Source organism: Panthera onca, chromosome E2 (genome assembly GCF_046562875.1).
Source record: "Panthera onca isolate mPanOnc1 chromosome E2, mPanOnc1 haplotype 2, whole genome shotgun sequence".
Classification (NCBI taxonomy): Eukaryota; Metazoa; Chordata; class Mammalia; order Carnivora; family Felidae; genus Panthera; species Panthera onca.
In genome coordinates, this window is record NC_138353.1 from 9,545,907 (window position 1) to 9,569,023 (window position 23,117).

General features: G+C 62.2%; 1 protein-coding gene and 1 long non-coding RNA gene across 8 annotated transcripts in view; one reads left to right on the forward strand and one right to left on the reverse strand.

Annotated features, from left to right (window-relative positions):
* Positions 1 to 643: 643 nt before the first annotated feature.
* The window catches only part of BICRA (BRD4 interacting chromatin remodeling complex associated protein), an 83,891-nt gene continuing 61,417 nt past the window's right edge, over positions 644 to 23,117 (reverse strand). For 4 of the 6 annotated variants that reach the window (XM_078439622.2, XM_078439619.2, XM_078439620.2 and 1 more), the window contains 10 exons: positions 19,321 to 21,267; positions 18,532 to 18,708; positions 6,649 to 7,281; positions 6,315 to 6,495; positions 5,895 to 6,004; positions 5,176 to 5,228; positions 3,946 to 4,094; positions 3,731 to 3,825; positions 3,412 to 3,514; positions 644 to 2,802 (listed from right to left, as the gene is read on the reverse strand). In XM_078439622.2, coding sequence (XP_078295748.2) covers positions 1,661 to 2,802; positions 3,412 to 3,514; positions 3,731 to 3,825; positions 3,946 to 4,094; positions 5,176 to 5,228; positions 5,895 to 6,004; positions 6,315 to 6,495; positions 6,649 to 7,281; positions 18,532 to 18,708; positions 19,321 to 21,267 — 4,590 coding nt within the window. In that variant the 3' untranslated portion in view covers positions 644 to 1,660. Of the gene's footprint in view, positions 2,803 to 3,411; positions 3,515 to 3,730; positions 3,826 to 3,945; positions 4,095 to 5,175; positions 5,229 to 5,894; positions 6,005 to 6,314; positions 6,496 to 6,648; positions 7,282 to 18,531; positions 18,709 to 19,320; positions 22,928 to 23,117 lie in introns of those variants that run through there. The other 2 variants (XM_078439616.2, XM_078439623.2) reach the window with 2 other exon arrangements.
* On the forward strand, positions 3,813 to 11,631 carry LOC144614718 (uncharacterized). 2 transcript variants are annotated; one of them, XR_013552739.2, is made up of 3 exons: positions 3,813 to 3,907; positions 4,673 to 5,319; positions 11,034 to 11,631. It is a non-coding gene; the product is annotated as an uncharacterized LOC144614718 (long non-coding RNA). The 2 variants fall into 2 exon arrangements; XR_013552740.2 differs by having other exon boundaries at positions 4,695 to 5,319.

Consider the following 23,117-nt stretch of genomic DNA (forward strand, 5'->3'; position numbering starts at 1 on the left):
GTTTTCACGTTTTTTGGGTTTTCGTCGGCGACGTCGCGGTGGAAGGTGCCCTGGTGCAGGGCTGTCCGGCGTTCCTAAGCGCCAGAAGGCCGGGATGTGCCTTACGCAGACCGGCCGGGTGTCAGGCAAGCTTCGTTCAGGCCCGAGTCACAGCGCTGTTGGCCAGGAGCCCGATGCGGACGGATCAACGACATATATGAACAACACGTCTTTACAGAAATACACGTATCCAGCAGCTTAGGAAAATGTTGCAACTGATCGTTGGTAGGAAGCTAACCTCCTGTTTCCTCCAGGAGGGGCACTTCAGTATTCGCGGATTCGGCCTTCGCGGAGACCACAGAACTTTATGGGGGGAACGGTAAGAATCACCCGTGTTTGGTTTAACTGCTTTCCGTCGGCCTTCTCCGCTTCTCCCCCAGGGTAGGGGCTTCTGTCTGCCCTGCTCGGCCGCCCGCACCCCTGTGCCTAGAACAGGCACCCGACAGGCGTTCAACAAATATACGTGGAATCGAGCCCTCACGATGCCCTTCCCCCGCTCAGGTCCGGACCCACCCCCTAGACTTCAAACCACTCCCCCCGCCCTCCCTACCACCCCCCCCCCCCCAACAAAGACCCAAAAGCAATGGGGCCGAGACAGAGTCGGTACAGTTTTAAAAAAAGGATCAGTTTTTTAATTTACAAGAGTTCTAAATGTACAGAATTCTCCTTTAAAAAAATCGTTATACACAATAAATACAGTACAAAAAAATTTATCTTACAGTACTAGTTTTTGTCTCCGAGATTTCAAAATCTGGCGCGGGTGGCTGGCGGCAGGAAGAACATTGGGAAGACTGGCTGGGGTGGGGGTGAGGGGTGGAGGGGTGGGAGGGAGACCCCGGTTTCCTGTTTGGGAGGTGCTCGGATTTTAAGTCGAGGGACGGGAGGGTTCGAAATCTCTCTCTCTCTCTCTTGCTCACTCGAGCACACACACGGGGGGGGGCACACAGGACACGGAGCTGGACGCACACACGTGGATGTGACACGGTGCCCGCGGGCACAGCCCTCCGAGAGGGGGGGCCCCCCCCGGGACGCTGGCTGACGCCCGCCCTGCCCTGTGGTTCTTCTTACAGCCTGTGGGGGGCGCTAGAGAGAGAGAGAGAGGGGGGCTGGGCGAGGCTGGCAGGGACCCCCCTCCCCCAGCCCCCCCCAGCTTTGAGCGCCCTCGGCGCGTGGGTCTGTGAAGCCACGCGGACGAGCCCAGTCCGGGGACACGCGTGGGGAGCAACCAGGGTACCTGCAACCCCGGCAAACGCACACGTGCCCCCCACCCCCACCCCCCGACGGTGGGGCAGAGCGTGGCAGGAAGCGGGAAGAAATAGGAAATGACGAAACACCGGGATCGCCCCCACCTTTGGCAGGGGGGCATTTTACACCACAGCCCCCTCCCCGAAGTCCCCCGATCCCACACCCAACAAGCCCGGCTGGCGCGGGAAGTGGGAGAGGGGCCTTTGTGACTCAAATAACTTAGGCAAGAAAAACTGTCGGGGGATCCCCGGCGGCTCGTGTCCCCCCCAGGAGGCTGAGGTCAGGCGCCCGGCCGGGCCCCCCCACCCCCACCCCCACCCCGGCGTCCGCGCGGACCTGGGGAGGCGGGACAGGGGAAGGGAAGACCAGCCCGGTGTTATCTGTTCAACGTCCTGGCGCCGAGGCCGCCGTTGTGACTGGAGGGCGGGTAGGCCTCGGGCCTGTGCAGCGGCGACGGGGAGGCGGGCGCGACGGCCGTCGGGGCGGCGTGGGGGTACGGGGGTGCAGGTGTCCGACCCGGGGCCTGCTGGAGGTTCAGGATGCTGTCGATGGCGCTCTGGAGGTGCTCCGTGAGCGTGTCGTCCTGCGGACTGTCGCTGGAGAAGCTGGCCTGGTCCACGTCGGGCGACTCGGACTTGCGCCGCTTGGCGGGAGGCGCCTCCCAGGCGGGATCCCGGCTGCCGCTGCCCTGCCCGCCGCCGGCCGCGGGCTCCGGCGGGGCCCCCTTCAGCATGCGCTGGTACAGCTCGTCCTCCACCGCGGCCAGCTCGCGGATGAGCCCGCTGGTGGCCTCGTCCACTTTGGCGGGCGGCGGCGGCGGCGGCGGCGGCGCCGGGCTGCCGCCCCGGGCTCTGCCGGCCCCGGCCCCCTCCCCCGCCCCGCTGCCCGGGGCCTCCACGTTCTCGCGGTACGTCTTCCGCAGGGGCAGCCGCGGGCAGTGCGGGGCCAGGGCCGCCGCCGGCTTGCGGTCGGTGGCCGGCGGCGGCGGCGGCGGCGGGTGGTCCACCGTGCCGTTCATCTGGCCGGTGGCCGGGGGCGGCGGCGGCGGCGGCGGGGGCGGCGGCGGCGGCCGGGGCGGGGGCTCGGCTGCCTTGAGGGCGGCGGGGGGCGGCGGCTGGTGCACAGGGTCCAGGGCCGTGTTGTGGACCACCTTGCTGAGCCCGGCTTCCTGCTTGATCTTGAGCTTGAGGCCGATGCGGCTGCGGGCCTCGTAGGTCTTGATGGGAGGGCGGTTGCGGGAGGGCATCGGGCCGTCCTCGTCGGCGTCCAGGGAGGAGGCGGCCGAAGAGGAGGAGGAGGAGGAGGAGGACAGGGAGGAGGACGCCCGAGCCCAGGTCACGGAAGGCGAGCCACCCGCCCCTCCGTGCCGAATCACCAGCTTGGTGGGCAGGTGCAGAGGGGGCTGGGCGGGGGCCCCGGACGCCGAGGACGGCGGTGGGCCGTGGCCGGGGAGCCGATGTCCCTCGGAAGAGGCGGCGATGGGGAGGCCAAGGGAGCGCGAGGAAGACACGTACTCGTCTGCAAAACCAGGGGGCCGAGAAAACGCGCGGGGGTTAGGAGAGGCGCGAGGCGCCCGCGAAGGGCGCGGCCAGGGGGAGCCCCGGTGCGGCGAGCAGCCCGCGGCCACCAGCCGCCGGGCCGCGGGCTGAGGCCCGGGCTCATCAGGCCCTCAGGACGGACACACGGGTGGCTAAGACGCCCCTGCCATTCCCAAATCCCCCTGCTGTGCAAGCAGGAGTTGGCCGCTGTGAATGGCCCTTACATTGTGTCACCCAGACGCCTTGCTGACTTCACCCTAGTCCTGGCTCTGCTCCCCTGCTTTTCTATCTCCTGGTGGCTGCGGGGGGGGGGGGGGGGGGGGTGGTCCCCTCTCTGCCAGGATGGAGTGCAACAGACACACAGTGATGAAGGAAACGAACCCCCTTCTCTCTGGTCTCAGAGCCCGCAGGTCAGGCTAGACAGACCCAGGCACTGCGCGGAGGCGAGGCTCGGGCGCCTCCTAGTGGTAGGAGGTAAGGCCACGCACCTCTCTTCCTCCCCAACCCCCCTCTAACTCCAGGGCAGGGGCACCAGTTGGGGGGCACCTCGCCCTCCCCTCCCCTCCCCTCCCCTCCCCTCCCCACCCACCGGGCTTCTCCTTGGCCAGTTGTTTGTCCAAGGCAAGAGTGGTCTTCTCCTCCTGAATGAACATTCGGTCGATCATGACCATCTCCGCTGAGGGGCTCACCCTCTGAGGGGGGAGAAGAGAGAATAGCAGCCAGGAGGGGGAGGGCCCGGGGGGAGGGGGGGGGGGCAAACCCAGAAGGCTGGGAGCAGATTCCAAACTGTCCTTCTTGGGATCTGACCACCAGCCTCCCTCCCTCCCTCCACCCTGCCCAGAAGGGGGGGGGGGGGGAGGGGAAAAGGGCAGGGTCTCTCCCGGGGAGGAAGGGGGACAGCGCCCTACCCGGGACTCCTCCAGGAGCAGAAGACGGTATTTATTGAGCATGGCCTGGGTGCGTTTCAGCAGCTGTGTGGAGACCGTCTGAAACTCCTCATCCACTAAGGAAGAAGAGACGAGGTCCAGAGGCACAGACGCTGGGGGGGCGGGGCTCGCGCTGATCCTCCCCACGCTAGAGACCAGGTAGGGAGAGTCCCGGGGGGGGGCGGGGGGGGGCTCACCTTTGTGGTAGTCGTTGGGGGAGGGGAGGGCACCCTGGTAAACGTGGTAGGGCAGGAGGCGATGCAGGGCATCCTCGAAGGAGGGGAAGGCTGTCTTGTAGTCAGGGTGCAGGACGGAGCCCTGATGTTTGTGCAAATGTTCCAGGAAACTGGGGGGTGGGGTGGGGTGGGGAGAGACGGCACGCACGCACAGGCACACGCGCGCGCGCGCGCGCACACACACACACACACACACACACACACACACAGAGCTGGTGGTGAGGCCGGGAGAAACCAGGTTCCGGCCCCGAGCCCCCGGGGGCCCCCGGTGCCCACAACCGGGGAAATGTCCTAATGCGTGCTGAGCAGCCTCGTTCTGTCTCACGGACTCTGGCAACAGCCCAAGGGAGGAGGCGCGCTCACTGTCCCCACTCTACAGATGAAGGACTCGAGGCCCAGAGGAGTGACCTGCCTCCACCCAGGGGACTCAGGGCGAGGGAGAGGCAGGGCTGGGAGCCGGAGGCCAGGGCTTCGAGCGCCTCCTCCCATGCTCTACTGTTCTACCGTCTCCTGCCGCCAGGGGTCAGCACGTCCCCAGTCTGCCTCGGTCCCAACCGCAACCCTGGGAAGGGGGGGTTGGGAGGTGGGCGGGTAGGATCCAGTTCTCTCCAGGGCTGTTTTCTACCACAGCCCGTAGCGGTGACTTCTATCGCTTTATGGTGTGACTGTCTCTCCTGTGTTTTCACAGGATCCTTGTCCTGTGTTTTCAGAATCCAGCACAGGACTGGGCCCTGAGTCCTGACAAACACTTGCCGTGGGAGGGCAGACGAGACAGAGCATGCAGGCGAGCGCCCGAGGTCTACCCATCGCCCGCCCAGACCCCCCGCCCGCCCAAATGTCCATCTATCCACCCCCACACCCATCCAGGCCCCCCATCGCCCACCCCAACGCCCGTCCACCCAAATGCCATCCGAACAGCCCCGCGGACCCACAACGATCTACGCACCAACCCGGACTCCCATCCACCTCTTCCCTCGAACCCCCGCCCGTCTTACCAGCGTCCAGGAACCCACACCTGTTGCCCTGTGACCGCTACGACTCCCACCCCATTTTCTAGAGAGGAAACCGAGGGTCTGCGGGGGAATCCTATTGGCCCAAATCACACAGCTAACCCCTTCTGAAGGGTGGTCCCCACAGCCTGCTCCCCAGCCTCGGGGAAGGCTGGGGGCGGGGCACGGGGCGGCAACTCACCAGGCTTCTTTGCTGGGCTGAAGGGTGGGGGGTTTCCTCGACTTGCTCTCGTACTGCAGAAGGAGACCGGCGGGTGAGAGGTATCGGCACAGAGAGGCCTGCCCTCGGCACCCAGACCCCCCTTCTACCTGGCCCTTGGCAAAGGTGAGGGGGCCCATGCCCCCCGCCCGCCCCCCGCGGTGGGGTCCCGGCCCCGGGACCCGCCGCCTGTCACGCTGAACCTGCCTGGCTCTCTCCCGCCCCTTCTCCAACGTGGGTATCGGCCTCCGCCCGACCCTGCTGACCGTCTGGAGTCGCCCCCACTTCCCTCTCGGCCACCGGCAGCGATCTGGCCTCCCCTCCTCCCCCCTCCGCCCTGCACTTCCTGCAGCCGGTCTCTGCCTCAGTCTCCCCCACACTGCTCTGCCCCCCTCCAGTCTGGGCCCCCCATGGCACGACTCCCCGACCCTTCCCTCCTCCTCCAGCCTCAACCTCTCCCGGCTGCCGCCCCCAGGGACCCACTCGGGCCATCACTCCTGTCATCACGCTCTGTCTCGGGGTCTGTGGCTCTCCGTCCGTCTCATGCTCTCACAGGCGCCCACCGGGCTGACCTGGTGTTTGACCCACCGCCCAGACTGGGCACCTGTCGCTTGGCCTCCTCTGTCCCGTGGGACCCTTTCCCGGTTCCCCGGTGACGCTGCTTTGGCCCTAGAGCGCCCCCCACTCTGGTGGCCCCTTACCTGCAGCCCAGAAGACTTCCCCGGCCCAGCCGCGGCGGCCTTGGCCACGCTCAGGGTCGGGAGGTTGCTGGCAAAAGCTTTGCTCTCGGCAGGAAGCAGAGGAGGGAGGCCTGGGGGTGGGGGTGGGGGCAGACCGGGCTCAGGGGTCACTGGCACAAAGGCCCCTCCACGTTGTGACCCCCAAGCCCGTGCCCACTTTCCTCTGGTTCTTTGGCCTCGGTAGCCTGGCCTAGCCCTGAACTGAGCGCCCCCTCGGATCGGGGGAGACAGCCCTTCCTCCTGCACCTTCCCTGTCCCGTGAGGTCCGGGTGACCCCTTGGTTCACGCACCCACAGCTCTGCCCCGGCCCGCACCCCCTCCCCCCTGCCCACCCGCCTTCAGCCCCCCCGTTTCTCCTACGTGGGGCTACCTCTCCCCTACCTGCGGTGGCCATGGGTGCCGGGGCAGGGGGATGGCTGGGGGCGGTGGGGGTCCCGGATGGGGCCTGCCCACTGACCAGCACCGAGGCGGTGGGGCTGGCGAGGGGCCCCAGGCTGGCGGAGGTCTGCGGGGCGGCGGGGGCCCCCCCGGCCTTGTTCTGGAGAATGATTCCGGACGGCACCTGAGGACGGGGGACAGGTGGTTGAGGGGTAGGTGGCACCTAGGGGTGGCGGCGGCCGGGCGCCAGGGCTGGGGAGGGTCTCCCCGTCAAGACTGTGCGGGGAGGCCAGGGCTCGCGGGGTGGGCGGCGGGGCTGGTCCCTGCCTCCGATTACCTGGTGAAATCTCTCGAGCAGAGCCTTCGGCTGGGGCAGCGCCGGGAAGGGGGCGGTCACCATCTGGAAGGTCCGAGGAGGCGGTGGGGGGGGCGCTGCGGGCTCAGGGACCAGGTGGAGGGTCGGAGGGGGCGTGGGGGACTTGTGGGGCCCCTGGCCGGGCGGAAACTGCAGCTGGAAGTCAGGCGGCGTCGGGGCCTGCAGCCTGGCGGACGCATCCGTGGAGGCCACGACAGAGGGGGCCGAGGCGGGCGGGAGGTGGGGGGCCGGGGGCAGCGGCCCCTCCGGGGGCTGGGATGGGGGGCGCAGCGGGGGCTGGGGGGGGCCTGGGGCCGCGGGGGCCGGGGTGCCGGCCGGTGGCGGGACCCCCAGCTGGTTCTGGATGACAAAGATGCCCGGCAGAGTCGGGGGCGCCTGGGGCGGGGGGCAAGGGTGCAGGGTGGGCTCTGAGGGCGGGCGGGACAAGCTCTGAGGCTGGGAGGGCGGGCGGGAGTGGGGGCGGGAGGGCGGGCGGGACGGGGGCCTGGCGGGATGTGGGGAGGGCAGGTGGGGGCTGTCTCCCAGAGGGGCCTGGTGAGGTAGTGACGGGGACGAGGAGGGGCCTGGGCCCTTGAGTGGAGCCGCTGCCGGGATCTGGGCAGGGGGAGGGAGGGAGAGGGGAGGGGGCGGGGGTCAGAACCAACCTTGGCTCCTGCTGCCCCAGTACGCTGGGCACCCCAGCCGCCCCAAATGACCTCCTCCTGAGCCACCCCTTGTCTCGAGAGAAAGGACTCAGCACGGCTTCTCCTTCCCGCCCCTCGTTTCCGAACAGCCCACTGCACCCGCCTACGGGTCCCCCGACCCCACCCCTCCACCTGCCCCCACCCCACCTCGGTCCCTTTTCTCTGATCTCACCCCCTCCCTGGAGGTCCCCTTCCCCCCCACCCCCACGCGGGTGAGCTCTGCAGGGTTCGAGGGCAGCAGCAGAGAAAGCAGTGGTGATGGCGGGCGGGCGGGCGGCGGGGGCACCACACCAGCTGCCCAGCGGGGAGGCAGGGGGGCCAGGGAGCACGAGCAGAGCAGCAAAGGGGAAGGAGGCGGCCGGACAGCATCCCAGCCGCCAGCCCCGAGGGGCCTGGCCGTCCGGCTGAGCCGGGAACACGGACACCGGCACCGATGCGGGGGGCTGGGGGCCCCAGAGCGCCCAGGACGAGTGTGGCAACTGAGGGTCAGGGCCAGGGCCCTCTGGACGCCGGCCCAGAGCCGTGGGCCCTCTAAGTGTCCGCGACCTCTGCCCCCGTGTGCCTGCGTGGCCGTGGCTGCGGACCCACCCGGGGGGCCACGGGTGCGTGTGCCTGTGTGTTTGTGTCTCTCAGACGGGCACACGCGGTCCGGGCACGGGTCTGTTACACGTACACGGTGACCTGGCCTAAAACACACCTCCGACCGAGCGCCTCTGCGCTATCCCCTTCCCCACCCCCCCCCCCCGGAATCACGACCCCAGCCGCCCCCGTCTAACCCGTGAGCACCAGCTGTGTGCCCGCCCCCTGGCTGGCCCCCTTCTGCTGTCACGGGGTCCACACCCCGGGGACAGCCCACACTGATGTATGCACGGACGGCCACCTGCAACCACTTACGCGTGGTCCCTCCACGGGCCTGAAAGCAGAGAAGACGCTGAAACCACTTCACGCGGGGGGAAACGGAGGTCAGGGAGCCGAGACGGGCTGGTCCCGAGTCCCCCTGCCTCACCCCCGCCCCGTGTCTTCCCAGTTGATGGGGAAGGATTCGGGCTCAGAGGGCTCAGGGGACTTCCCGAGGCCACCCGTGCTTCCAGGCTCCAAAGCCGGGGCTCTCTGCCTTGAGCCCCCAACGTGGGCCGACTCATGATGTCAAGCCTCCAGCGCCCTGGACCCTTCCGAGGCTGGCCCTGAAGAACTTCCCACCGTTCAAACCGAAAGCCCCCCCAAACCAATCAATCCACACCTCCCCGAAGGCTTGCGACCTCTAAGGAGAGATCCGAGAGGCCCTCGGCTCTCACACGGGGCCGGTGAGGTTGTCGCCCGGGTGGGCCCCCTGGCCTGGGGGCTTTGAAGGGGTCATGACTTTGACCTGGTACGCCGCCCTCTAGGAATCTGGGACGGGAACCATTCAGGCACTTGCTGAATGGTTGGGGGGGTATTTACGACAGAGAACGCGGGAAAACAACCCACGTGGCCAGAGCAGGTTCGAGAAGCCCAAGTAAGTGAGGCGGGAAGCTGAGCAAGGTGGCCAGACGACGGCCGGCAAGCTAAGCGAAATGAGAGGAACATATTACCTGACCGCTGGACAACTGGCTACATAAATTATGCACCGTGGACAATGGTTCTGTCTCAATGCTCAGTTTGCTGCATTTGCTAACTGGGCGGCGGTCAAGTCAGAGAACACTCTTGTTCTCGAAGGCTGAGGCATTAAGGAGGAAAGGAGAACGTCTGCGATGGAGACGCATATGCTTCAGCATAAAAACGGACACACCTCGAGAGAACGGAGGATAAAGAGAACACAGCACGCTGCCGACGGGTACATCGGGGCGGCAGCCAAGCTTCCGAGGCGGCCCCCACCGATGCCCACCTCCCTCCTCATTATTCGGTCTCCTCCCACCCTGGGTCTCGTCCCAGGGTTAGTCTCTGGGACCAACAGATTTGGCGGAGATGGGCATACATCACTTCCAAGATGCAGTTCTAGAAAAGACCGCGACTTTTGTCCCAGGACTCTCTCGTGGATCATTTACTTTGGGGGAAGCAAACTTTGGAGCGGGTTTTGAGGTGCCCCTTGGAGAGGGCTGCGTGGGGAGGAGCTGAGGCCATCTGCCAGGGGGGGCGTGAGCCCGCCCCCTTGGAAGCATAGTCTCCCGCCCTGACAAACCTTCGTATAACGGCAGCCCTAACTGACCTCCTCATGAGAGGCCGTGAGCCAGCAGATTCCAGCTAAGCTGCTTCCAGATTCCCAATCCTCACGAACTATGCGAGGTAAGTTAATGCTTATTGGTTAAAGCCGCTCAGTGTGAGGGGCCAATTTGTTACACAGCAACAGATAACTGATACATCCGGTTACAGAGCAAAGAACACCCATGGGTTCTCTACAGTTCCTAGAACGTTGCTGTATATTTCAAATCCTTTTTCAACATTTAAAAATAAGAACTAAAAAAATTCGTCCCCTACTCATTAAAAATACAGACAAATACAGGGGCGCCTGGGTGGCTCAGTCGGTTGAGCGTCCGACTTCGGCTCAGGTCATGATCTCGCGGTTCGTGAGCTCGAGGCCCGCGTCGGGCTCTGTGCCGACAGCTCAGAGCCTGGAGCCTGCCTCGGATTCCGTGTCTCTCTCTCTCTCTCTGCTTCTCCCCTGCTTGTACTCTGTCTCTTTCCCTCTCAAAAATAAACATTAAAAATGAAAAAAATATATGTATACAGACAAACACAGCACCCCCCACTCCCCAACCAAGTCAAAAAAACCAAATGATAACACGGGGGGGAAACAGTTGTAATTCAGAGCATATGCCATCAGCCTCCAGAAATCACTAACAACCAGCGAGAACAAGGGGCAAAGGGCATGATCAGACAGCGCACAGAAAAGGAAACACAGAGGCTCATCCATTTCGAGAGATGCTCAACCGCGCTTGTAACCAGAGAAATGCACACCAAAAGCGTCCCGTGGACCCATGTTCACGTCCATCCCCGCGGAGGAATACGGAGGAACACCGCCCAGCTGCACCAAGGGATCCAGGAAACTCTCCGCCGGCTGCCAAGACGGGCCTAGAATGTGCTACCTTCTGGGCGGTCGGAGACGGGGGGAGAAACGTAAATCCACACGTAACCCTGGCGGCGCACGCGCGGAACACGGAAGTCTATACGCCAAATAAGGAATTGTGGTTTCCTGCAGGGGCCGGTGGGTTGGGAAGGTAGGCCTGGGGTGGGGCTTTAAAACGCTAAGAACTGCTTTCGGATGATTGAGCCATGTGCACAAAACACCTAATGCTAAAAATTAGAAATGTTTTATTTTATTTATTTTTTAGTTTGTTTTTTTTTTTGGGGGGGGGGCACAGCGAGCGGGGGAGGGGCAGAGAGAGAGAGGGAGAGTGGGAGAGAGAGAATCCCAAGCAGGCTCGTTCCACGCCATCAGCGCAGAGCCCGACGAGGGGCTCGAACTCACGAAAACCGTGAGATCGTGACCTGAGCCGAAATCAAGAATCAAGACGCGTAACCGACTGAGCCACCCAGTCGCCCCCAAATTAAAAAAATGTCCGAAATGGGTTGGGGGAGAAGATCAGGCTGAAAGAAAACTTCACGACACCCCTCCCCCCTCCTCAAATGTTACCGGCGGCCCCCGCACGGACTGATTTTCCTTCTTCGTTCTTTTCCGTGTTTTAGAAATTCTCGAAATCGGCACGAAAGGAGTCTTCCGGTCATGTTTTAAAAAACTACCACACGAGGGGACCGTGCACCAGGAGAGTCCCACTGCCCAGATGTAGACAGCGTTCGTGCCGAATTCGGAACATCCCGCGGCCTGGCCAGGAGCCATCGGAGGAGGCTTCACGGGCAAAAGCCCACGAAGGCACAATCGCTTCAACGCCTTCCATAAAGTGCTTGGGAAGCACATACGCTCTCTGATCTAGAAGTTCCATTTCTAAAAACGTACCCTGCAGGCATTTTCACACCACCGTGCAAAGCCTGGGTACCGGCATATTTATAGAAACGCTGTTTGCCCAGGAAGCCACCTTCGGTATTCTTTCCAACAGGGAACCACGTCGATAAATAACGAAACTACAGGGCACTGCAGCCCACGGGCGGACGGGGCCAGCCTGGCCTGCCTGGCCTATCATTCCATATATAGCCCACAAGCTAAGAAGAGGCTTGTTGTGTGTGTGTGTGTGTGTGTGTGTGTGTGTGTTTTACATTTTTAGATGGCGGCATAGAAATCAGGAGGAGAATATTTTGTGACTGGTGACGATAATAGGAAATTCAAAGTTCAGTGTCCATAAATAAAGTTTTATTGCAACACGGACGCGTTCACTCGTTTACGTGCGCTCTGGGGCCGCGACAGAGACCGCAAGGCCCCAAATGGTTACTACTGGCCCTTTACGGAGCATCTGCCCGGCTTCTGTCATCTTGTGGCATTTTCAACACGCCTGACCCCGTTTGAGCATTTTAACACGTATGAACTTACTCCTCACCACAATCCTGTGACGTAGATGCTCTTATCATCACCCTTGTTTTACAGGGAAGGAAACTGAGGCACAGAGAAGTCAGTCACCTGGCTAGGGTCGCAGCCTTGGAAGGGGCAGGGTGGGGTTTCCAGAGTCCCCACGTCTGATGACTGCCCCACGGCTGTTCTCCTGGACGGTGGTTTTCAAACCACACCCAGTGCCTATTGGTTAATGGTTGTGACCAGCCCGGTCATTTTAGTGGGGTTGTGACCAGCATTTAAAAAGAACGGAGGAGGGGCGCCTGGGTGGCTCAGTCGGTTAAGCGGCCGACTTCGGCTCAGGTCATGATCTCGTGGTCTGTGAGTTCGAGCCCCACGTCAGGCTCTGTGCTGACAGCTCAGAGCCTGGAGCCTGTTTTGGATTCTGTGTCTCCCTCTCTCTGACCCTCCCCCGTTCATGCTCTGTCTCTGTCTCAAAAATAACTAAAACGTTAAAAAAAAAAAAAATTAAGGGGCGCCTGGGTGGCTCAGTCGGTTAAGTGTCTGACTTCAGCTCAGGTCATGATCTCGCGGTCTGCGAGTTCGAGCCCCGCGTCGGGCTCTGGGCTGATGGCTCAGAGCCTGGAGCTTGCTTCCGACTCTGTGTCTCCCTCTCTCTCTGCCCCTCCCCCATTCATGCTGTGTCTCTCTCTGTCTCAAAAATAAATAAACGTTAAAAAAAAAAATTAAAAAAAAAAATTAAAAAGAACGGAGGAGGGGCACCTGGCTGGCTCGCTCAGGAGAGCATGTGGCTCTTGATCTTGGGGCTGTGAGTTTGAGCCCCAAGTTGGGTGCAGAGATTACTTAAAAATACAGTCTTTAAGGGGCACCTCGGTGGCTCAGTCGGTTGAGTGTCTGACTCTTGGTTTCGGCTCAGGTCACAATCTCGCGGTCCGTGAGTTCGAGCCCCGCGTCGGGCTCTGTGCTGACCGCTCGGAACCTGGGGCCTGCTTCGGATTCTCTCTCTCTAGGCCTCTCCCCTGCTCAAGTTCTGTCTCTCTCTCCCTCTCGAAGATAAAGAAACATTAAAAAAAAAAATAAAAGTTGGGGCGCCTGGGTGGCGCAGTTGGTTAAGCGTCCGACTTCAGCCAGGTCACGATCTCGCGGTCCGTGAGTTCGAGCCCCGCGTCGGGCTCTGGGCTGATGGCTCGGAGCCTGGAGCCTGTTTCCGATTCTGTGTCTCCCTCTCTCTCTGCCCCTCCCCCGTTCATGCTCTGTCTCTCTCTGTCCCAAAAATAAATAAAAAACGTTGAAAAAAAAATCTTTTTTTAAATAAAAAAAATAAAAAAATAAAAGTCTGCAAGTCAGGGGTCCGAGAGGTATCGCTGAACGGGCAAAGCAAGATACAGGAGAACAGGATGGGGCGCTTCTGTGTGTAAATGCAAAGGGAAAGTGTGTGCCCACCTTGCACACACGGGCTCTCGAATCTCCCTGGGTCCAAGTTCAGACAACGAGGGATGCTGGCCAAGTGCACAGGGGCGGTTCCCAGCCCAGGTGATTCGGTTCCCCAAGCGACACACGGCAACCCCTAAAGATCTCCATGGTTGCCCCAACTGGACAAGGGGTGTTACTGGCAACAAGGAGGCGGAGGCCGGGGATGCTACCCCACGCGCCACAGAGCACGGGACGGCCCCCCACGATGAAGAACGACCCGGCCTCAAACGTCCGCGGTGCCTGCCCTATGACGCCACAAGGTGGCACTCTACAAAGAAACTGCCGCCGGGGGGGGGGGGGGGGGGGTGTCTATATGGGGAAAGGGCCAGAAATCCCACGAAAAGGAAGACTCGCTGGAATTAACCGTATACACTTCTTTTCTTTGTAAGCTGTATTTTTTTTTAATTTATTTTGAGAGAGAGAGAGAGAGCGAGCGAGAGTGAGCAGGGGAGAGGCAGAGAGAGGGAGACGCAGAATCCGAAGCAGGCTCCGGGCTCTGAGCTGTCAGCCCAGAGCCCGACGCGGGGCTCGAACTCACGGACCGCGAGATCGTGACCCGCGCTGAAGCCGGATGCCCAGCCGACGGAGCCACCCAGGCGCCCCAAACTGAATTTTTTAAACCACACGCAAGTACCGCTTTTTGAATAACGGCGACAACGGTGGTGGCTTTTTTTTTTTTTTTTTCCAGAGCCCGCTATAAACAATACACGGGAGGCTTTGCGCTCCCTGAGCGGGATGGTCAGTGTTCCGTCCCTGAAGATACAGCCCCATCAAGGGACAATTTCAAGAGCCGGGGTATCGATGACAAAATCAATCCCCTCATCTGGACGTCCCTGCGGAAGGCTGGCCACGAAGCAGGTGCCTGGGGGACGGGGGCCGCACGAAAGAACCACCTGATGGCAGCCTTCCGGCCTGGGGACGGGCCTGGCACACGAGCGTGCACGCGTATCGCAAGTCGGGACCCGGCTGACGTTTCCGTGTTGCCTTCATGCTTCAGTCCGTCCGCTCGCCCGCCTGTCCGCCGGGTCAGCCCCCCACCCGCCCACCCACCTACTTGCTCAGCCAACAGACGTCTGTCCAGAACCTCCCATCATGCCATGCGCTCTCGTAGGCACAGAAGCCACAGCCCGCCTACACAGCGCGGACCCGTGTGTGTGTGTGTGTGTGTGTGTGTGTGTGTGTGTGTGTGTGTGTGTGTGAGACTGGGAACCAGCTTCCATGCACACTGTCCTCTCTTCTCCAAGGTCAGCCACGGCACCGTTACCACTGTTCCCGCCCATGGCACGTATCTGCTCCCCGAATGCCTGCTCCGTGCCGAGCGCCCGTGAGGCCGGTGGCCTCGTGCCCATTTTGCAGACGAGTCAACTGCGCCTCGGAGCCCCCGACGCGAAGCAGAGCCGCGATTCACGCTCGGCTCTGGCTTCCTGCATCCCTCGGGTGTTTCTGGCAACAAACCGTCAGGGTTCGAATCCAGGCCCTACCAGCTGGGGAGCCGCGGGCAAGCGACTGCCTCGCCCTGTGCCTCTGCTTCCTCACCTGTAAAATGGGGATAGTCGCACCGCCTACCTGAGGGAGGTTTCAAGGAGCTAAGGCTTCTAAAGCGTCTGGAACAGCACACAGAAGCGCGGGAAAACCTGGGTGTGCGAGCGTAATTCGTCCCGGAAACACGCTTGTAATCCAAAGCACTCGTAGAGCAAAGTGAATTTTGAGAACCACCGGCCCAGTTGTGATCGTGGGACGTTCGGCGTCACGTACGACCCGGGCTGCGAGACCTCGCTCGCCTAGCAAGTTACAATTTATTAGAAATGTCCGCTAACACAAGGGCCCGCGAGGGACGCTCCCAGGACAAGTTACTCACAATCCAAGGTCTCACCGTAAGAGAAATGGTGTCGTTCACGAAGCTATTCCCATAACGCCCTCCTCCTCGTGCCTCTGATCCTGAAGCGAGCTCCAAACCGTCCCCTGAATCCGTCTACTTGCCTCCACCATCACTGTGACCACCCCTTTGAAGCACTGTCCTTGTCCTTGTCCCATGAGGATCTCTGGACCTCCATTCACATGGCCCACCAAACCACTCTCCAGTGGAAGCCAGAAGGATCACTGAAAATCATATAATCAGACAAGGCCATGGCCCCCTGACTGCCAGGGCCCAACTCATTGGCCCACGAGGCACCACAGAACTCTCCGACCCTATCTCGCTCCACCCCCCCTCCCCTCCCCGCACTCCAGCCTACTTTCCATTCCTTGGCATCCCAAGTTGGCCCTGGCCTCAGGGCCTTTGCACATGCTATTTCCCCACAACTTCTCCTTCTTCGGGACTCAGCTCAAATACTTCCTCCCCCCCAGAGGCTGTTCCTGCTCACTCAGCCTAGAGCAGGACCCTCGCCAGCCTCCTCACGGGCAGCCCGCTGCCTTCAATGCTTCCATCTAGCAGGCTGTTTCACCTGCGGCTGAACCGCGTCTCCTCCCAGAACGTTCTCTCCCTTTGATTCCACTGGGGCGTACTCGGCACAGAGCCAGCACCGGCGGGGCTGTTTCGTACGTGTGTTTCGTTTCTTCAATAAATGATTTCCTCCGTTGGTTTATTCAATACAGGCTCACTGAGTGTCGGCTGTGTGCCAGGCACTGTTCTGGCCACTGGGGATACGGCAAAGAGACAACGGACAAAACTCTCTGCCCTCGTGGAGTTTACAGTATGGCGAGAACCGTGTAAACAAGGACACTAGACAGTTGGTCACACGGCCGCAAGTGCTACGGAGAAACACGAACCAGGCAAGGGCCAGGGCGGGCTGGGCTGCGGAGGGAGCAGGCTATGGCCTGAGACGATGTGGCTGGGGAAGGTCGTGAGGAGTAAGGAGGGTGACCAAACGCGTCCTGGTTTGCCCGGGACGGTCTCAGTTTTAAAACGACGAAGTCCTGGGGCACCTGGGTGGCTGCGTCGGTTGAGCGTCCGACTTTGGCTCAGGTCGTAATCTCGCGGCTCATGAGGTCGAGCCCCGCGTCGGGCTCTGTGCTGACGGCTCGGAGCCCGGAGCCTGCTTCGGATTCTGTGTCTCCCTCTCTCTCTGCCCCTGCCCTGCTTGCACTCTGTCTCTCTCTCTCTTTCTCTCTCTCTCTCTCAAAAATAAACATTAAAAATAAGATAAAATAAAAAAGTCCTGCCTTCTAAGAACGTCCTCGGTACTAGGTAAACTGGAATGACTGGTCACCGCAAATGTGTGCCGTGGCACCCACAGCGCTCAGAGGAGATCCTACGAACCCCCTGGAACGGCGGACCATGGAAGCTGCTTCCTGAAAGGCCCGTATCTGGCCCGTTCCAGAAACACTGCTCCCAACGTGAGTTGTTCCCACGCCGGGCGGCTTCTGGCCTTTGGTCCCCTCCCCCACTTCTGCTTCTCCTCTCGATGCAGACATGGCCGGATCCCATCTTGGTCTCGTGTCCTCCTAGACCGTGACTCTGGACCGGATCCCGCTCTCCCCCAACGGGGACAATAAAAAAAAAAAAAAAAAAAAATGATAATGGCGGATACCTACCGCCTGCTTACTCCGGGCTAAGCCTATGGTAGCTCGTTTACTCCTAACAGACCCGTAAGAACCTATTCTCCCCATTTTGCGCAAGAAGAAATCGAGGCTCAGCGGGTACAGGGCTTTGCTCTGGGTCAGCACAAGGCCGGGCACCTATTAAGCGCCCTCGTTCCCCAAATATCTGTTTCAGGAAAGAAGAAACTGGTTGCTGAAGGTCATGGGGCAAGTAGCAGAACCTGAGAGTGAAATCGTGGTCATCTAAGGCCAAAGCCCATGATGCTTTCTGCCACCCTCACCTTGCTGACGTTATCTCCTCCTCCTCCCCTTGCCTATGCTCATCGACCTATCCACGAGTCCTTCTTTTTTTTTTTTTTTTTTTTTTTTTTTTTCAACGTTTATTTTTTTATTTTTGGGACAGAGAGAGACAGAGCATGAACGGGGGAGGGACAGAGAGAGAGGGAGACACAGAATCGGAAACAGGCTCCAGGCTCCGAGCCATCAGCCCAGAGCCCGACGCGGGGCTCGAACTCACGGACCGTGAGATCGTGACCTGGCTGAAGTCGGACGCTTAACCGACTGCGCCACCCAGGCGCCCCTCCACGAGTCCTTCTTGAACGAGTACAACATCGACGCCAGAAAAGCACTCCCACGTGCTTATGGCTCACGTGAGACAAAGGCCAACGTTCCTCATATGTAAAGAGTTGCTACAAATCAACAAGAAAATGGCCAGGAACCCAAATTTTCAATGGCAAGGGGTACGAGCAGGCGATTCCACGGAAAGCACAAACAACTCTACGTCTACGAACACCTGCCCAATCTCGTGGTCAGAAATGCAAACCGAAACAAGGCGAGAAGCTGCTTTTCACCCGGCAGACGGGCGAAGTTCAATACGCTGCTGAGGCCGTGCAGAAACGGGCACAGACGACATACCGCTGTTAAAGGGTGCCCCGATCGATACTCCACAGAGGGCGATCTGGCACCACCCGTCACAACCACAGACGCCTGTGACAGACCCGGCGCTTTCCTTTTTTGAGAACCCGCCCCGCGAAGTGACGTACAGACGGCGATGCTTTGCCGCTTGGTAATTCAGCCAAAGGCTGGAAAGGACCTAGCTGCTCGGCAACAAGGACCGGTTAAATAAATGCCAGCCCGTCGGCACGGCGGAGAACGGCGCGGTCCGCGAAAGAATGAAGCAACGTCTCCGAGATGAGTCCCTGAACGAGCGAATGTGCAAAACCACATGAGGAGTGTGCTCTTGCTTTTGTACCAAGTGGGAAGAAAAGAATCCAGGCGCCGCCTTGCCTGTCCACGCGTGGACAAGGATGCACAGAACCGCCCCGGGGAGGCAGGGCGGGAATCCGTGGCTCAGGAGAAAGGGCTTTTCAAGCTACATCTCCGGTTATCTTTTGAGATGCGAACCCTCTGACCGTGTTACTCCTCCGGAGGCGAAAATGGTCATTCCGGAAAGAAGTGCCTGCCGTGTGCACCCCGTGTCCCTGCCTACGGTGTGGGCTCCCCCAGGCCTGGCTCTGGTCCTAGGAGTCCACGGCTGCCAGGAGACCCTCAGGAAAGATCTGGGGAGCGAAGGGACACCTTTCCCAAGCCAGCGAGGCAGAGAGGCAGGCAGGGCAGCCAGAGCGAGGGGGAGGGGGGGAGCAGGAAGGAGGGGTTTGCAGGGGCAAGGCTCGGTCTGAGCTGGGGCAGAGGCTGCTGGGGTTCATCTACCTGGGGGGCCGGCGCCGGGGAAGCCTGGCTGTCGGGGGCCTGAGGGCCGAGGCCAGCTCCTTTGGCGGTGGGGGTGGTCGGGGCTGGGTCTTGGGCGGGAGGCGGGGCGCTGACTATGACCGAGGCGGGCACGGAGAGGTGGGGGCCGTCTGCGGAGAGGGGCTGCTGGCTCCTCTCCTGAAACGGGCAGCCCGCACAGGGTCAGAAGGTCACCCCACGGCCCCCGCAGCCTCCCCACCCCAAGATCCCGGCCTCCCCAACGTCCCAGAGCAGGGGGTGGTGGGGACCGGGCGCAGGGGCACCGAGAGGCCGGGTGCAGAGGCCGGGGCGGCTCGGAGCCCGGGGTCCGGGCACCAGGGAGCCTGCTGCCCCAGCAAGTTCGTTTCCCTCAGGTCCCGTCAGTCCTCCGGCTCCACCTCGCCCGCGGCCTCCCGCCCCATCTGTCTGTCTGCCCATCTGTCTGTCTGTGTCTGGCCCGGCTCTCTCTGATTCTCATCCCCTCCAGCAGGAGAGCAGACAGTCAGCCTGTCCGCCAGTCAGTCCCCCTCCTCGTCTTTCTGTCGGGCTGTCCCCTCGGGGACGCACGCATCACCGGGAGCAGGGAGTGCCGCTCTGAGACGCCCTCCCAAGCCCACCAGACGCCCCCCTCCCAGTCGCTGCCTCCCCTCCCCCACCCCCTGCACACACACACACACACACACACACACACACACACACACCTTGAGCTCCAGCTCCTGGCCCCTCCCCACAGCACACACCCCCTGTCCGCGCCCCTCCCCGGCCACTTACCTGCGGCAGGAACATCTGCAGGGAGTCCTGAGTGAGGATGGCCGCGGTGGCGGCAGAGGGTGGCTGTCCCAGGACGATCTTCTCTGGGCTGGACGCCAGGCCCGGGCTGGGCTGGGGGGTGGTGGCCTGAGGCGGGGCGGCGGCCTGAGGGGCGGGGGCCTGGGGGGGGGGCTGCTGCGCCGGTGGCTGCTGGAGGCCCAAAGGCAGCGGTGTGCTGGCGGCCGGTGGCGCCTGGGGGGCCGTCTGGACCGCGAGGACGGGCGCGGCCTCCCCGGTGGCGGCCGGGGGGGCCGGCTGCACCAGCCCGTCGGGGGCGTTGAGCATGGCCACGGCGCTGGGAGGCAGGGTGACCCCCTGGAGGACGGTGGTGGCCGCGGGGCCCGTGGGCGCCGGCTGGCTCTGTGTGGGCAGGCTGCCCGCGGCCAGCGACACGGGCATTTGGAAGAGCGCCGGCTGGCCCACCTGGATGGGGGCGGCCGAGAGGATGTGGGCGGCGCTGTGGGCCCCCGAGTGGGGGGCCAGCACGGGGCCCAGGCTCAGTGGGCCCGCCAGGTTCTGGTTGGTGAGGATGGGGTTTGCGATGAGCTGTCCGCCCGCGTGGGGGGCCGCGGCCGCCAGGATCTGCCCGCCCACGTTGGTGGGCAGGGCCGACAGCGTCTGGGGCAGCTGGACGGCGGGCGTCCCCGGCAGCAGGAACTGGTTCTGGCCCGGCAGCATGTGCTGGGCGGGGATGACGATGCTGCTGCCCTGATTCAAGAGGTGGACGCTCATGGGCTTGCTCAGGGCCCCGGGCGGCTGAGGCGGGGCGGCCCCCGTCGTGGTGGCCGGAGGCTGCTTGAAGACGTTGGCCTGCAGGGTCGGCGCCGGGAAGCCCGACAGCACCACGTTCTGGCCGGCCTTGCCCGCTGCCATGAAAGTCAGGTTCTGGGGGGCCTTGGGCGGCTGCGGGAGGCCCCCCGCCTCGCCCTGGATGGTGAGCGTGGTGCCCGCGGGGGCGAACGGCTTGGGGGTGAGCTGGTAGAGCTTGGGGGGCAGCACGCCGGCGGGCTTGGGCTGGATGGGCGTGGGCGTGCGATGCAGGATCACGTTGGGGGCCGGCACCAGCGGCGACGTGCCGAGGCCGGGGGCCGCCGCGGGCGCCCCGCCGGCCGCTGCGGGGGCGGCCCCGGCCCCTCCGAACACCGAGTTCCCGTTGAGCGTGGTGGCCACGGCGGTGGGGAGGTTCTTCTGAATGACCAGGCCCGCCCCCTGGGGCGAGACGCCGGCCGACGCCAGGGTCACCGGCTCCGAGGGGCCGGCCGCCGAGGCCAGGTAGCCGCTGACGGGCACTTGCTTGGCCAGGAGCTGGGAGGTGGGCGGGTTGAGTGCCATGACCGGCTGGCCCACCACCTGGATGGGCGCCAGGCCGAGCGTGGCCGCCGCGGCGCCCCCGGGGCTGCCGTTGGGCAGGCCCTGGAGGCCCGGGATGGGCTGGAGGGTCACATTGCCCAGGCCCACGGGCTGCAGGAAGGGCTGGACGCTCAGCGCTTTGTTGACCACGTCCTGGGGCGGCACCAGGGCCTGGTGGGTCAGCACGGCGGGGGGGGCCTGCAGCCCCAGCAGGTCGGTGCCCCCCGGGAACAGGGCCTGGGGCCCAGCGGCCACGGCCGCGGCCCCTCCGGCCCCCGCCGGGCCCGCCCCGCCGTCCGCGGGCTGCAGGGTGGGCAGCTGGAAGGGGCCCAGGTCCAGCTCGGCCTCGGCCTCGAGGGTCTGCTCAGTGATGTTGGCCTCCTGGAGGCTCTGCTGGAGGATGTCGCAGGGCTGGTCGGCGCCCCCTCCGCCCCCGCCGCCGCCCCCCGCAGCAGGCGAGCCCAGGATGGCATCTTCCAGGAAGTCTAGGTCCACGCTGGGGGCCGGCTGCGTGGGCTCCGGGCTCAAGTGGTTGCCAGAAGCTTCTTGCACGTGGAGCTGGAGGCCGGGCGAGGTGGGGAGGGAAGGACAGAGGTTAACAAGGGGCTGGCGCAGGGCAGGGCTGACGCACAGGGCACTCGGTGCCGGCGCGGCCAGAGAGAACGCTTCACCTGGACGTGGCCGCCGCCTACGTTCGAATCCCGGCCTCCGCCGGGCCCTGCCGTGCAACCCGGGGCTTGCTTTCCCCGGCCTCGCTCTCCCCATCAGCACGCGTCAGCGGAACGGAATGAAAACTCTTCTCGAAGGAGCCATGAAGGCCCATAAAACCTCCACGTGCAGCTCCCACGCTCAGAAGCGCCCCCGAAGGCCGCCAACGCCTTCCTAACCCTTTTGGTAGCAAACCCTGACCAAAAGTGACTACGGCGCTCTCGGGGAGAGCCACAATTTGCCCACGTGACGTGCCCCTTCCGGAGACGGACCGTGGAGAGGCGAGCGAGCGTGTCATGTGACGTCCCGCATCACTTTCCCGGAACCCCCGAAAGGACCCGGAGTTCTGAAACACGCCCGGCCCCCAAAGCTTCCGGATCGAAGACCGGGGTTGTGTTCGTTAGGGACAGCGGCAGCTACCGTCGGGGGCCTTACTTTGGGCCGGCCGTGCTGAGTCGGACACATCTTCAGCGCCTTCCACGCTGTCCCGGATTGCGATCCAGGCACGTACGATCGAGACACGCACGGATATTTGAGCAAATGTGGCACAAGCGAGAATTGTGCGCCCCCACCCTCCTTTCCCAGACGGAGAGAGGGGACTGCTTGGCGGGATGTGGCTCCCGATCAGCCCCCAGCCCAGACCCGCACGGTTCTGAGTTCTTAACCACTTAAATGGCCACAACCAAACCTGCCTCCTAGGACGGTCGTGACCTTCACGGACATCACACGCAGGGGGCTTGAAGCCGGACCAGGGGCTTCACGGGTGTTAAAAAAGGATGGTGGGGGCACCTGGGTGGCTCAGTCGGTTGAGCGTCCGACGCTTGATTGCGACTCAGGTCAGGAGCTCATGGTTCGTGAGACTGAGCTCCGTGTCTGGCTCTGGGCTAACAGCACGGAGCCTGCTTGGGGTTCTCTCCCTCTCTCTCGGTCCCTCCCCTACTCTCTAGATAGATAGATAGATAGATAGATAGATAGATAGATAGATAGACAGATAGATACATAGATAGATACATACGTAGATAGATAGATACATAGATATTTACATAGATAGATAAATAAATAAAAGAAACTTAAAAAGGATGGCAACATGACTAATCGCAAAGTCAGAATCCAGGCTCGTCACCGTTCCTGGGTCTATAAAGGGTCAAATAAAGGTTTATTGGTCAGGTTCTAGATTAATCATTTATGTTATAAAAGATAAATTATTCAGAACATATTATCACAGCTGTCGTGCGCACTAAGTAAAAATGACCGGAAAGGGCTGGGTAGCACACAGTAAGTGTTAATAAATGACAGTTATGGGGGCGCCTGGGTGGCTCGGTCGGTGAAGCGGCCGACTTCGGCTCAGGTCATGATCTCGCGGTCCGTGAGTTCGAGCCCCGCGTCGGGCTCTGTGCTGACAGCTCAGAGCCTGGGGCCTGTTTCAGATTCTGTGTCTCCCTCTCTCTGACCCTCCCCCGTTCATGCTCTGTCTCTCTCTGTCTCAAAAATAAATAAACGTTAAAAAAAAAAAAATTTTTTTAAATAAATAAATAAATGACAGTTATGACAAGAGGGAGGAGGGAGAAGACAGGAGGAGGAGGGGGAGGGATGAGGCGAAGGGGGGTTGGGAAGGGGGGAGGAAGGGAGAAGCAGCAGAAGAGGAAGAAGAGGGAAGGTCAAGTGGCATGGTCAGGCACACAGTAGGTGCTTAATTAACG